General features: G+C 41.8%; 2 protein-coding genes across 2 annotated transcripts in view; one reads left to right on the forward strand and one right to left on the reverse strand.

The window, feature by feature from the left end:
• Positions 1-345: 345 nt before the first annotated feature.
• Positions 346-13,941, reverse strand: ift81 (intraflagellar transport 81 homolog). Its single transcript, XM_010740213.3, has 18 exons — positions 13,798-13,941; positions 13,601-13,704; positions 13,337-13,517; positions 13,162-13,251; positions 12,973-13,038; positions 12,562-12,672; positions 11,286-11,370; positions 10,658-10,821; positions 10,477-10,572; positions 9,188-9,334; positions 5,931-6,080; positions 4,928-5,056; positions 3,755-3,844; positions 2,933-3,019; positions 1,983-2,054; positions 1,644-1,729; positions 1,331-1,376; positions 346-1,100 (listed from the first exon to the last, which is right to left on the reverse strand). The coding sequence occupies exons 1-18, from the start codon at positions 13,939-13,941 to the stop codon at positions 918-920; spliced, it is 2,031 nt and encodes a 676-aa protein (XP_010738515.2). The 3' UTR covers positions 346-917.
• The window catches only part of si:dkey-91m11.5 (BCR activator of RhoGEF and GTPase), a 32,171-nt gene continuing 31,163 nt past the window's right edge, over positions 13,937-14,944 (forward strand). The window contains exon 1 of the mRNA XM_027277487.1: positions 13,937-14,852. The gene's annotated coding sequence lies outside the window, so the exon portion shown is untranslated. The remainder of the gene's footprint in view (positions 14,853-14,944) is intronic.

The raw sequence follows: 14,944 nt of genomic DNA on the forward strand, positions 1-14,944 counted from the left end.
TCATGAAACATCCATGAAGACATTTGTTGGGAACAATATGAGACACTCAAGCCATAGTCTATGTGGGCAGAAGTGTGTGCCATGTTACCTTGCTAAAAATAAGTAATCAACCTTAAGCACGGGAATGAAAAACTGTTCGGTCCTGTCAGATGTCAGGTGGAGATTAGTAATAAAGACACACAATTTGCACACACTTCCTTTTGTAAACTGTTTGTTATATATAACATGACACAAGGTGACATGCATTTAAGCTACTCCATTTAAAGGAAGCAAACATAATCAACATCAAATCTGTTACTTGATTTTCTCTCACAGCAGGTATTCACTTTTATGACAACTCAAAATGAATAGTAAATATATTTAATAGAAATACATAGACAAAACATGTCTTAAATGTTGAAATAATTTATCTTCAAATAAGGATCTATTACAGAAAAAGTGTTTGTTGTGATGTAAACAGAAAAGAAACAAGCACTGTTCCAAAGCAAAGGGAGGTCCCAGTAATTTCCAAAATTGGCAAGACACCCTGTCCAAGGTCATAGTAGTCCTTGACAAAAATAGTTGACCGCGACCACATCTGAAGTGCACCACTTTGTATGCTCTTATCGTTGAACACTTTGATTAAACATGTATTCTTAAAGACGGGCCAAAATGGAGTATAAAGGGGGCAGAGACAGTGGATCCCTGTGGCCTGCAACACCTCTCGGTGTCGGTTCTTTAAGTTGTGGTACATAATACATACTGTCAAGTGAAACAGGATGGCAGTGTGTAACAGAGAAGATGGATGGAAAGAATGCCAGTGAACCATGAAACAAACCAGTAACCGTTTACATAACAAAGGTACAGAATATGAAGTTAGACCCTGTGTAGTGAATGCTCTGTAGGGGACCTGCAGCTGACCCTGCCTAGATGTGTCCTCACAGCACTAGCCTATCCTTTCCTTCCTCCTGTATGACCTGCCCAACAGATGCCTGGCTCTGAGCTCTTATGAAGCACTGCTTCTTGCACACCATCAGCTGCTCCAGGTCACACCACATTGTCATCTGCTCCATGTTCGCAGCGTGGCTCTCCCTCACCATCTTCTGCTTCTCACGTAACTTCTGGAGTCCACAAAGGAAAAGAGTGATTAGTCTCGTCGGTGTTTGCAGCCCTTCTGATTACAAAACATTAAGAGGCCAAATTATAAAAATATTCCCCATCTACATTTATGTAAACTTGTAAACCAATAAGTGTCCTTGTCTGCTTTTCTCTTGACAGGATAAAGGAATATTTATTTCCAAGTGTTGCCTCATGGCATCTGCTAGGTCAGTTTCTAACACACTTTTCTCACCTTGCCGAGCAGCTCCTGTTCTGCGATGTTCTTCATGTACACTTCCCTACAAAAGAAGCACAAAGATATATTTCAAATGCAACCCTTTGCAAATTTCAAATGCTGATCTCACCCAGTGTTTTTAAATAAAAGGTGTGGTGCATCAGCATATCTTGATATCACGAGGTGTGGTAATGAGTTTCTGCAACTCGCTGTGCTGTATGAGAGAATAAAGCGACAAAGGCTTAACCGACTGTGTTGTAACAAGAGCTTCCTGAGGTAAAAGGGGTATTTATGTTGCAAGCAGCTGGCTGGCCTGGCTCAGCATGCTCACCTGATGGCTTTCTTCCTCTCTTGCGGATCAGAGGACACATAGGCCTTCATCTCCTCAGCCGCCCGCTGTATTTGCATTTCAATGATCTGTGGAGGACAGAGACGGAGAGATTGAGATTACGGTCACAGTGGGTGTTTGGGGGAAGGCCACATGTAAAATGCTGCAACATTTTGTTCACTCCTCCACATCCAGGTGGGGACAAGTCACTGTTCAAAGTTCAGAGTGTCAATTCTAATATTTTGGCTTGTAAAACAAATAGTGATAATGATGGATGACACACCCACTGTGTTAAATAGCTAAATGTTTGTTTTATTCTGCCACAATCTTTTTAATACTTGCCTCTGACATGGAGTTAATATAATGATATCTGTTTTCATCCTGTGATGTCTCTTCTCTCAGTGCTTTCACCTCCTGAATGAACATGAATAGAGATTTATACACAAACATACACTGAAATTGTCGACAATGAAATTAATGCTTGCCATTCCAAACCATAAAAAAACATTAAAAATGTACAATAAAGTGGAATGACACAGGTAAGAAGTATTGAACACATCGACTGAATTTTATTTAATACTTGGCTGAGAAGCAGCTTCAAGATGGTCTTTAAATTTAACCGCAGATTCAGGTGGGTCCACTGGTAAATCTTGATCTTCAGTTCTTTCCACAAATTCTCTATTGGGTTTAAGTCTGATGATCGATAGTCCAAGACCTTTATTTTGCTCAGACTGTCTCCTTTGCAGTATGTTTTTGATTAGTGACCTGCTCACGTCTCACCCCAGGTGAATGGCAACATATTCTTCTCCCAATACATTGCTCCATTTATCTGCCTATTGATTATTTACCAGTATCATGACAAAAAAATATAGCTCCTTACCATGATGCTTCCATCTCCAAACTTTTTTTGCAAACATATGCTGCATATTGTTGCTAAAAAGATTCATGGTCCTTTCATGATGAAGTGATGCTCCTTCCATTTGTGGATAATATCCACAACAGTACTTATAGGAGCATTTAGGAGTTGACAAATCTGTCGGGACGTAGTGCCACACCTATGTAGCTCAACGATGTTGCAAAGGTGTTGGGAAATCTTTTTGTGTCGACCGATCGTAGATGTTTCTTGTTTGATAGCTCGGTAACAAATGCTAACCCTTGGTGGCTAACCCTTTTTTCACTTTTTTATGGATTGGAATGTTGGTCCGATGTCTGGTCTAAATTTGACGGGAATTGGAAATATGTCAAATGAAAAGAAATGTTGATGTGTTGAATACTTATGTCTGTCTGTATACCTGCTCCAGTTTAGATCTGTTGCTCTCCAAACCAGCAGTACAGCTTTCGTACTGTGCCTTCTTTTCCTCATATTCCTGGCTCAGTTCCTGGTGAGACAGGAATCCAAACAGTCATACACAGGAACTGAGTGATAAATGACTTAACATATTACATACATATACGAATTCAGACAAATACATAGAATACACCATTTTCAAACCTCGTATCACACTCTGTTTCACATCAACATAACATCACAGTTGGCATTTGAGCAGTTAAACTTACAGCAGGCTCTTACAAAGTCTATTTATGTCTTCCTGTTGCAGCTCTTCATTAGCAGACATTACCCAGTAAGATGGAAGAGCGGTTCTGGGAACACGTGTTGGAAAATTTAATCCTCCGCATTAGCTCAGCGATATGGGGGGCTTTCCCATTGTGCATTTTATTTATGGACTACGTAAATTATTCTTAATGGACCCTGTCCATGATAGCACACAAACACAATGCAAGTTAACTCTTACTGGCTTGCAGGCACATGGCAAAGATCACACCATTTGTTTTGAAATTTAGGACTGATTCATAGTTCAGGAAAAATCCTGTGCACTGGCATATATTTCTACATCATCCTACATACTGTACATATTAATTATGTCACTTTTATAGCAGATTAGTGGTGCACAGATTCTGTTGACCCCCATCAGAACAACTCATAAATCTTGTCTGGATTCTTTTATGTCTTAGTTGTGTGTGTAAGGTCAACAACAATAATTTGTCATGGCTTTTGAAGCCTCACACTGATATAGTGAGGATTCTTTGAAGTAGGGGTGTTATGTCATTCTCACCTGACAGCGTTGTCTCAGTGATCTCAGTTCTTTTATAATTGGTGCTAGAGCAGCCTTCTTATCCACGATCATAGAGTTTAATTTCTTTACCTGTAAAGTCAAGGCAAAAACAAGATGAATTTTACAACAAGCACAGTAAATGTAGAGGAAATAGAATGTTTTGGTCAAATTTGTAATGAGCACATTTATCGTCTGCAGAAAAGACACTAGGGAATGTGTCTGAGACTAATGATTTACTGAGATGATGACATTAGACAGCATTATGAGCCAGACTTGAGCAACCTGACAAATCTGAGCAACACTTCTCAGTCGAAGAGGACACAGAGTGTGAAAGCTAGAATAGAGGTTTAGGAACAGTTAGGGAAGTATTCATTCAAACATTATAGATTTCAGCTTTATGGCTTCGCAATCAGATTCCAGAGTAAAGGTTCGCTTTGAGGTTGGAGCCGGGGATGTTCGACTCCGTCGTTAGCAGTGTTCTGCAGCTTGCCAAATGAACAAGCTGCCAAGGTGATCAACTAACTCACTACAGCTTGGAGCATGGCCTAATCAGTTGCAACTGCTTCCCTCTGGGCCTTGACACAAAAGAATGACAGGGTGATGGATAAGGTAGAGGCTGTGAATGATGCTGGGATAATGTTAAGCATTTACATTAAACTCAAACTTTTGAGTTTAATCAAATCCTCTGCACACCTTTTGACTTTGCCTGAGTAGACTTCTGCTAAAACTCGACTCGGGTAGAGTTGTGATGGAACTTACACGAGGTCACCTAACACCATGTGTTAATATGCCATTTTCACTTGTCGTAGCTGGACAAGGACAGGTGTTATTAATAACAGTGACAACGGCTCTGTTCCTTTTGAGTGTCCCAGTGAGCCAGCATCATTGGCCAGCATGCATGACAGAAGGACCCTGGAACCAAAGCAGCTACATAGAATACATCAGTCATTCATTTTATTGAGTACCATCTGTGTTTTTCCTACTGGGATAGGTCAAAATTTGCTGTGGAGATGGCCTGGAAGAAAGTTGTTCTGCGCCAATAGAGTGAGGGATACCACAGGACCTTGACTGTCCAATAAATGTTAGTATATGTATGATATTAAAAAGATAAATAAAAATAAATAAAATAATTTTCAGGGTGGATTAAACCCAATGACCTTTTGGTAAAGTTACCATTTCGGACATGTCATCCAGTGTGCGTCCCTTCTTTTCGTCCAGCTCGCTCTTGATGGCCGACACTCTCTCCAGCTCCTCCTGAGTGTTACTGTAGCCAGCGATCCCCTTCTCAGCTTCCACAGTTTGCTTGAAAAACACAACAGAGACACACAGTAACTTATCCCCGCACGAACAAATTCAGGAGTGAAATCAAATGTTCATATACACTTAGAATGAATTCATCTAAGGGAGTCATCCCAATCTCAGTGTGCTATCAGTGACAACAACTGAAGTGTGTTCTTTTTGGATCTTACAATACAAATGACTCTGGGACAGCATATTTCAGCTGCATTTACAGAGCTACCCGGCTCATCACATAATTCATTTGACTCTCTCTATCCACTACAAAGGTGTTAGAATGCATAGAAGATCCATCTAGCTGAAAAATCTGGCTCACACGTGAAGAGGCGAGCAGACACATCACCAGCTAGACATGTGATCAGAAGGAAAACTTTCATTGCTTTAACAAATCCTAGTGTGGGATGCAGACAGAGGAGGGGCAGCAGATGCAGCTATCAGAAATAGCAGCTTAGCCTGCGTCAGACAGCCTATCAACAAGTCAGGTGCTGGAACCGCACAGCAGTGTGTAAGGCCATTTCCAGGAAGCTTCTACCACTTCACTGTTAATGCAAAATGCGTGAATGGGGAGATCAAGTAAAAACGGCACATACGGAATGGCAGCATGAGTGCAGGGAGGAGAGGGGGTTGGGTACAGTATGAATGCTATGGGCAGAGAGGGCAGTATGGAGGGTTTCTGTGGGCCACGTAGAGCACACATTTAAAGTGATGCTACAGTACATTTAGAGATTCTACCGAAGTACTACCAGTGTGTAATGAAGCTCCATAAAAATATATTAAAAGACTTAATATAAAACCAACAAGTCCCATTTAGACAGTCCTTTCCTCCCTTTGTTTTGCTCTGAGTGTATGAAAGTTAAACACAGGAGTTAGTAAGAGTTACCAGTTTCTGTTGGACGGTCTCATGTTTCTGCTTGAGAATTTCCTCTGTCCGTTGCAGAACTCCGAATTCTGCTTTCAGCTCAGCGATCTCCTGACGTTTCTTCTTGTACACAGTTCCCTTGCTGCGCAGTTTCACTAACAAGCGTTTCAGCTTGGAGGAACAAGGAAAGAGCAATTTAAAGACAATAAAACACATTGATATTAGTTGTGAAGAGAAGTGAATGCTCAACAAAGCTTTTAAATGAAATTTTGTGGTTGCAGAAACAAAACTTTGTGAGTTCATGTCAGCAAATTATTGCTTATTTTGAGCAGTTACTGAGCAGCATTAACTTCAAATGTCACTGCTTTGGTTTGCTCTACACCCACTCACACAATATTTGGCTCTAGTGCTTTTTTTTCCGATCACAAATCACATTTAGCTGCTAAATGCTTCACTATGCTCGGCAGCTAGTCGCTAACTTTGTATGTCTGAGAGTTGGTGCAGGGCTGGCAGTGTACAGTGGGTTTTTAAGAGCTGCTTGCTGCAGAGTCTCATACATACAACACACAACTGTAAAACCAAAACAAGCTGAATGATGATAAAACGATTTGTAGAGTTTGAAGCACCTGCAGTCAGATTAACCCCTTTCCCCTACATATTATAGCATACAAGTTTCATATATTTTAATGTTGGGTCATTCAAATCGGTGTTCACGTGCCTGCTACAAGCAAGAAAACATCAACGTTTCTTCAGGAAATTTTGTGAAAGACATGTTTCTATTTGAAGACATGGTGTCCGGCACAGCTGAGACACTGTGAAAGGCAACAGGAGAAGACAATGGGCTGAGCCAGAGGAGGGAAGGGATTAGCAAACAGCAGTGAGCAGGGGCCATGCCATGATCTGAATCGGTCACTCGATCCTTTCAGAATCACAGCCAGCAATGCACTAGCAAACAGCTTCATCTGGCAGAATAACTGCTTTAAGTGGATGTTCAGTCACTCACCCACCCTGACCGTCTGACTGTCTGTCTGACTGTCTGTCTGTCTGTTGGGACACAATGAAACTCCTCCACAATGAAGAGCAGCTATAAATGAACATGGACACGAGAGAACAGCCCCAGAAATCACAGAATGTGCTTCATGTCCTTTGGGGATCCGTGAAGCTTGATGTGTGTGAGTGTCGTGTGTGTGTGTGTGTGTGTGTGTGTGTACATTTATTCTTTGTGTATTTTGGGACATCAAGGGCAGACATGGCTGAGAGAGGAATTAGCACAGCAGAATAATACTGCATAGCGTTCCCAACAGCATGTCCCCAAAACAACTGCTGTTAAACTGGCCAACAGCACAGTCATCACACCATCACTTGACTCAGTCACAGTCAAGAGAAGCATGAGTGGTGCAGGAGATACGCCAGATGTATAGAACCTTGTGCACAGTAGCAGAGTAACTCTTTGAAAATAAAATGTGGCTAACCACAATAAAGAACGCTGTGATATTTCATAAAAAAGTTACTCAGATCAGTGACAGTGTCCTGACTGCAGTAAGACTAAATTTAACTAGTGCGAAGAGGCTGCTTGATAAAGTGGTTTCACGTTACTGGCCAACCAATGACGAGCAGATGTAGTCATCCTTCTCACAGAGACCCTGCAGTTGGTGGGTGGCATGTGATGACACACAACCAGCAGAATGGAAAATACCTCTGATAAAGTGATCATCTCCACCATGGCTGGTGGCCCGAAACTACGGAGGAGTCTGATAAGCTGCGTTCGACAAAACATTTTCCATTAACTTCATTCATGTCTAGTCTCAAGGGCCCTCTTTGTCTCTACAAACAGGCTCCTTTCATCATTTCATTCAGTCAGACTTAAAAAGGTATGTCAGTCAGTCTTAAATTAATTGGAATATATTGCTATAATCGCCTTTGTCTGAACTTTTTCCATCAACATGTTGTATTTTGCTACTCTTCCACCACTGCTCTACTCAGATGATTGCTTTCTCTCCCCTCCCTGAAAAGAATAAACATGTTAGAAGTAATTTTTCCACTTATATTTCACTCTCTCACTCACTCATCATCTGCCGGAATCAGTGAAAGCATCGGTTTTGTCTCTGCTGCAAAAACACCCACTGTCAGTATTGTGCGATGTAAAAACCCAGACAATCTGTAAAACCATTACAATGCACTGCAGAGGCCAGAGACGGATGTCCACAGTCTGTATGCACTGGACTCACTTCTTTTAAAGTAATGTAGCAATAATGCATTGATGCTAAAATCTGTTGCAATGCTCAAATCTCTATCACAAAGATTAACAATGCTAAATGTTTTCCCTATTTTACCCCACACAGGCAGGTCAGAGGTCAGGTCGATCAGCATCGGAACAACCTCCCTGGAGTAGGAGGCACACATGCACTGGGACTGACGGCAAAGGAGGGAGAGCTGTTGAATTTCAGACATGCTATGGACCCTCTTGCCTTGGCAGAGAGCCTAGCTCATATCAATGTGCGTCAAACGGCAGGCTATAAAAAAAAAAATTCACATCCACACAAGTGCACACGGTCACAGCACAGCCTCCATCTATCAGCATCCCTCTGCTAATACAGAGCCGTTTATAGGCGACTCTTTAAGTGTAATGTATGCAGAGGCAGAGATGTAAACGCTCAAAGGCTTTCTTACTTAAGTGCAACAATATTTAAATTTTTCTCTCCCTGCAAATAGTCAGAGTAGACCATGCCATGCGTCTGAAGGGGGGAGTACATCCTCGTCATGGGATATAAATAAAGCCAAAGGTTTTATGCCCAAAGTCTGTTTAATGTGTCCAGCTGACTTGAATTAGGGGGGTTGATTACACTAAAGATTAGGGAAAAGGCCAACTTTCAGGCACTTTGTCCTGTACAGTTCCTTGTTCTGGATATTCTCTGTTGTGTTCTATTTCTGGCTCTGCATGGGAATGTGGGGGAGAGTAAGGAAAAGGGATAAGTAACATTAGACAGTGAGCCCGTCTGTGTTTGGATAAGAACAGAAATAGCCTCTTGTGTTTTCTGCGGTTTGCAAATCTACTAGAGCACACTTAGATAAAGATGTTAGCAGTTAGCAGAAGAGCACCAAGAAGAGAATCATACAGAAATCATACTTTTTTTTTTGGACTCCTGACAGTAAACTTCCCAGAAACAAGGCAAGACATCCTGTATGTCCACTTAATAAGATCAACATAGACTGAGAGATGGATCACATTTAGAGATTGCATTACTCTGTGACTGGAAGAATCACTTCCAACAGTGTACCTCATCACCCCGGATGACCTCTTCCCCATCTGAAGTTTGTGCCTGGTTGGTTCTCTGCTTAAGCTCCCTCTCTGCCGCGGCCAGCTCCTCCCTCGCTTCCTGAAGCTCCTCTGCCTTTGACTCCTTCCTTCGAATGATGATGGAGGCCTGCAAGAGTCACGTTACACTGGATTTACAAACATGACAGAAGAGTTTCTGAGGGATTATTGTAAACGTGGAAGTGTGAATGCAACTGAGCAATAGCAATGTTATGAGGGAACCAAATGGTCAAGAGATAGGCAGCTAGTATAAAAAGATATGTGTTAGAATGAAATCTAAAGACCCCCTACACTCACTTCACTTGGATGTTTTGCTGCGTGTTCACCAAAACTAGGCTGGGAGCCAGCTGTGGTCCAATGTGCAACTTACACAAGTGTGACGTGAAAACTTGAATCCTCCAGTGCATGTACACTGAGAACAGACTCTTTTTTTTTACTTTATAAATAACCCAAAATATCAATGCATTGACATGAATGAACCTAATTAAAGGTTTCCTGTGTTGCTGACTTTTTGACTTCTAGTAGCTAGTACGAATGGTTTTATTTACTGTATGTAATGCGCATGCATATATGTACACAAGTGTCCCCACACACAGACCTTCCAATAGTTTCACACTATTGAATTGATCAATAAGGTGGCGGTAACATGCCAAGATATGTTTCAATCAAGCGGCTTCCTCGAATGTCCACTCGAGGCTGGCTACAGAACAAGTCAGTCTCCATTAGTCCCCATGTTAAAATGTCCAACTTCACAGCAGAAATAAACATGTTTACAGCCTGGTACAAAAAAAGGTTTTGGTCTCTATACCTAGTTTCCCCGTTCATGACAACTGTACTGAGAGTGAATTTTCAGAGAACTCATCTGTTCATATGATATTAAGGCTTAAAGTTATGCAGGATTAACAGCATGGCTGCTTTTAATGACAGGTGGGTGCTGTTACAGATGTTGTGTGATTGTTTGAGCAACCAGGCGTCATTCAGTCTGTCTCAGGTCTGCCAATGATCTATTGGTCACATATTCTGAGCTTCAAAATGGCTCTTCTGAAATCTACGGATGATGTCATGCATACGCTGTCCATTCTTTACACTGTCAGTGGCTTCAGTGCTTAATTTTTAAATACTTCAGTTACTTTTGGTGAGTAACACTAAACGTAAACATAACTCACACAGCATCACAGTTAGCTCCTGTAGAGCAGAGCTCACCCAAGACAAAACAGACTAACAGAAGAAAGACATTCTATGTAGTCTCACCTGTTGCCTGTAAAGGGTCAGTTTATCGTCCATGGGGTCGTTTCTCATCATCCTCTTCTCAATCAGTTGGTTGATCTGAGAATCGACCTCTTTAATCTGTAAACAGTTACAGAGAACATTCGTCAGAATTTAGGACACTGTATGGAGGTTTAAGGATTTAACGCCACATCCTGGTCCTGACCTTGTCCTCCAGCTCCTGGAGATCGGCCTGGCCCATGGCAGGCTCTGATGCTATTTTGTGCAGGTACTGCACTGTACGCCTCATACCCTCCAGCTCTTTGGGGAGTTTCTCAGAGACCATGTAGGAGTTGATCTTGATCTCCTCTTCAAGCCTCTTCATTAAGCCTGAAAGACACAGAGCTTTTAAGCACTTTGAGCTTAATGTCTTTGAAACAGTAAATATCAGTTACACATGCAAATCAACATGCCGCTAATATCCTGTGTGTCTTTCAAATGTTACTTAGACTGAACAACAGCACCCTGAAATATTATTTTGGACACACGTAGAGTAATTGTGATAAGCGACTTTAATTGTGCGACTCCACCCTTGTCTCCATTGCTTTGGCATTTTAGAAACTGCAAATGTGTAAATCTCTCAGCTAGCTGAACAGTATCAGATGAAAACAAAAGGAGACAATTTCAACATCAAATAAGCTCTATCATAGCACTTCAAAATCAGTACAACTAGAGGATCTCAAAAGATGAAGGCCTATTAACTGTGGGACGCCCCCTCCTAACACTCTGCTGTGTCCTTGAACTACCAATCCAGCTGTGCCCTGCAGAGGAAACAGCAGGACGCGGGTACTCACTCTCTGGATTGGCATCTGCTGCTGCCTGTCGCAAATCCTTCAACTGCTGCTGCAATCTCTGCAGCCTCTGCTCGGCCTGGAACAGCTGAACACACAAAATGATTACTAGTGCAGGTAGCGTGGGAGTGTTAACATCCAGGGCCATGTTTAGAGTGACTTTCTACTTTCATTAGTGGGTAATCTTCTGTTTATTATCTTGATTAATAAATAGTTTGGTTGATAAATGTCAGAACAATGCACGTCATGTGTCCCCAACAGCATTCTAGATTATATCTTCAGATCACTTGTTTTTTCCCAAAGGGATTCATAATAAAAGACTAAAAAAAACAAAGACGAAGAAAATAGGTGGGTCTTCTTTATGTGGCATGAAACACGTTTATCTGCTGACCCCGTCCACAGCAGTTCTTTGCTCGACTTGCATACCAGTACTTCTGTCTGCTTCTCCAAATTGGGAGCACACCAAACGCTGTCCACTGTAGTTAGATATATAACTACCTCTTACAAACCCAAAGTATCCCTTTACTTGATGATCAAATTCATCTTCTCTACGATCTTTTCAACATATTTCAATAAAAGAATTTGAAAGTTGGTTCTTCCCAAGCAACTTCAGAAAATGTGTTTAAATACAATTCAGAAAATTATAGTAACAACAGAAAAAGCTGTAATTTTGCAGCAGGATGGATCAATTTTGTAATATTTAATAGGTCTCTTGATCCTAAAAGGGTGCAACTTTGCAGGAGATTGTTTTCTTTATCAATTAATTTGCAGATAATCTTCATGATGATTCATTGATATCATATCATATATCATTAGTCTATTAATCATCATAAAATTAGTGAAAAAAGAAGGTTCTAGATTTGAACCTCAGCTGGGGCTGTGTGCATGTTCTTCCCACGTGTCCATATAGATTAACTGGTGACTTTAAATTGGCCATAGGTTTGAATGTGAGTGTGAATGGTTGTTTGTTCTCTATGTGCCCTGTGATGAGCTGGTGACTTGTCAACAGTGTACTCCAGCCCCACCCGGATGAGGATACGCAGTCAGAGATGATGGATTGATGTTTCAGCCCTGATAGTAAACAAGAATCTAAAGCTCTTACAGTGTGAGGTGTTGCAAAGACTTAATGATAAATGGAGGAAAAAAACAGCTGAGATACTACATGTTCATGTTTCTTTTCAGTCCTCCAAAGCACAGCAGACAGAATATTGTTTAACTGGTGGAATGATATCTCAGGAGATGATACATCGATGAGTAAATGTGACTGTGAAGCATTTACTTGGTTCTTCTGTTCTTGCTTCTGGTGAGTCAGTGAGTCCTCTCTCTCCTTCTCCACTCGCAGCTGGCTGGCCTGTTCCAGCATCCGCTGATGGTTGGGCACTGACTCCACCTAGTGGATCCACACATTAATATGACAATGATATCTGATCACAGGCTTCCACCTGGTCAGCAGAAATAAGCAAGCATCTCTGACAGAGGGTCCGGTTGCACCTTTTGGCAGGGACTGAGCGTAAGGGTCGTTAAATAAACACCTCATTACTTCACAGCCTTGTTAAAACAGCTTTGCAGCCTGTCAGATCCCTGACAGGTCTATTGGAGAAGCTGGTAATATAGGTGCGGGGTCATGTTTTCATTCCTCAGTGAATCCTAAAGCCTTCGGAGTATTTGAAGAGCGAACAGCCTGCCTTACCCTCTTCTTCAGCCTGTCCACACGTTTGATTAGTTGGTCTTTCTCCTCCTCCATAGCACTAATGTCCTGTTGTTGGAGGAAAGAGAGATTAGTTTAGCGCATCATATCAACTTTCAGGAGGTGAAATATTACATTATTCACACACTGACAAACAGTTTCATACGGAGAAAAGCTTATAGTGTTTGTTACCCTTCTGATTTCTGCTGTGGAGAAGCCTGAAGTCCTCAGCTTCTCACACTCCTTGTGATATAACTTAAAACCTTCCACCAGCTCTTCATACTGTCAACACACAACAGTGTTTTAGATTGTTAGCCTTTTGAAAAGTGTGTAAATGAAATGTATACGTGACTAATACGTCGACGACCTGGTGATAGGTGTCGTTGATAACATCGTCCTGCAAAAACTCTGCAGGAATCTCCAGTTTGACTAGAAAGCGAGCCAGATAAGCCCTTTTCTTCAGCTCGGGGACCCTCTGCAGCAGCCAGTGGAGGATGTGGTGGACCACGGGCTTGCTGCCAGTCACCAAACCTTGTCTGAAGCTGCTCCTGCATGAGAAAAGAGCAGAATAATAGTATAGGATCAAATCTTCACAACATTGAGGTATTAAAACTGTCACCGGATGACTTACACATCAGAGAAGTTGCTGGGAGGTTTGTACTTCAGCATCCCCAGCAGAGCACACGTCCTCTTTATGGTCTGATCAGGCAGTTCTTCACGGATATCTATAGCTTGCTAAAGACAGAAGTAGCAGTGAATCAATGTGAATGTCACACACTTGACGTGGCTGATATGCTTAAACCAGTTTTCAGTGATGTGTGTCCTCACCTTTGGGTCGATTTCAGCCAGAACATCGTTTAAAGTCTGCAGCAGCTGCATCGACTCGAGCGAGTCAAACGTGATGAGGTTCAGGTTTTTCTTAAAAGGCTCTTTGTTGAGTTGTTCAACGACGAATTTCAGCTGTTCGCTCATGCTGGACGACGTAAAGCTCGTCTGCTGGAAGTCAACGAGTCCTCTTCTCTGCTAACGTTTAGCTAACTAACTCAGCTCCGTGTCGTCGACTTACAAACAACACAACGTGCGAATAAACCTTTAAAAGCAGACCTGAAATAATTATTCACACACGACAAAGACAAACTCACAACATTTGCTGGCTGGCCTTGTTGTCAACAAGCCCATGGTAACCGTGAACGCGTCGGGAGTTGGTTGCTAACAGGAAGTAGCTTAGCTGGAGTTATGTTGCGCTGAATATGCGCAAACTGCGTAGTCGCTAAATAAATTATAGAAACTCAGCCGTGTGTGCGTAACAGTCGATAATACGTTGAGCAAAATAGACACATATAACCTGCTGTTGCGGGTGAACAAATATCATAAAAAAAATTTATTTCTTATTTATTTAATTTATTTTCCTTCATTCCGAACGCACTTAAATGTCAAGCAGGTTCAACACGGCTAAAATAAAATGACTTGCTGTTTGGTTTATAATGGCTACATGTCGAGAATGTGGCTGTAAAGGGAGAGTATCTCGTTGTTGTACTTGAACGCACCGCGGTGTCAGTGTGAACTTTTGAACCGTCAGGTGGCGATGTCTGCACGAGGCACGGCTTCAGGTTGCAACACAATGAACTTTAGCAGGATTTAAGCATAGTGTACTCAGAGTAACTGAAAGGAAAAGAGTGCTGTGTCAGAGAGAGAGATCTAGATTTAGGGCTGGACAGGAGGGAGGGATGATAAAGAAGCTGATTTCTGTTAGAAAGGGATCACAATCATGGCTAAGTTTGAATTGTTTTGAAGGTCGGGACATCTTTTTTTTTTTTCTTCTCAAACAACACCTTTGTGCACCAAACCTCTCATGTGGATCACACCGTGGGACTGCCTTCAAAGTGTGTTATGTCTCGTCTTTGACATTTCCTCTGGAATTCTGCTGAACTGTCTCTTGTCGTAATCAGCTGTAACCTGAGATCACAATTTTGGA

This window comes from Larimichthys crocea, chromosome III, assembly GCF_000972845.2.
Source record: "Larimichthys crocea isolate SSNF chromosome III, L_crocea_2.0, whole genome shotgun sequence".
NCBI classification, from domain to species: domain Eukaryota; kingdom Metazoa; phylum Chordata; class Actinopteri; family Sciaenidae; genus Larimichthys; species Larimichthys crocea.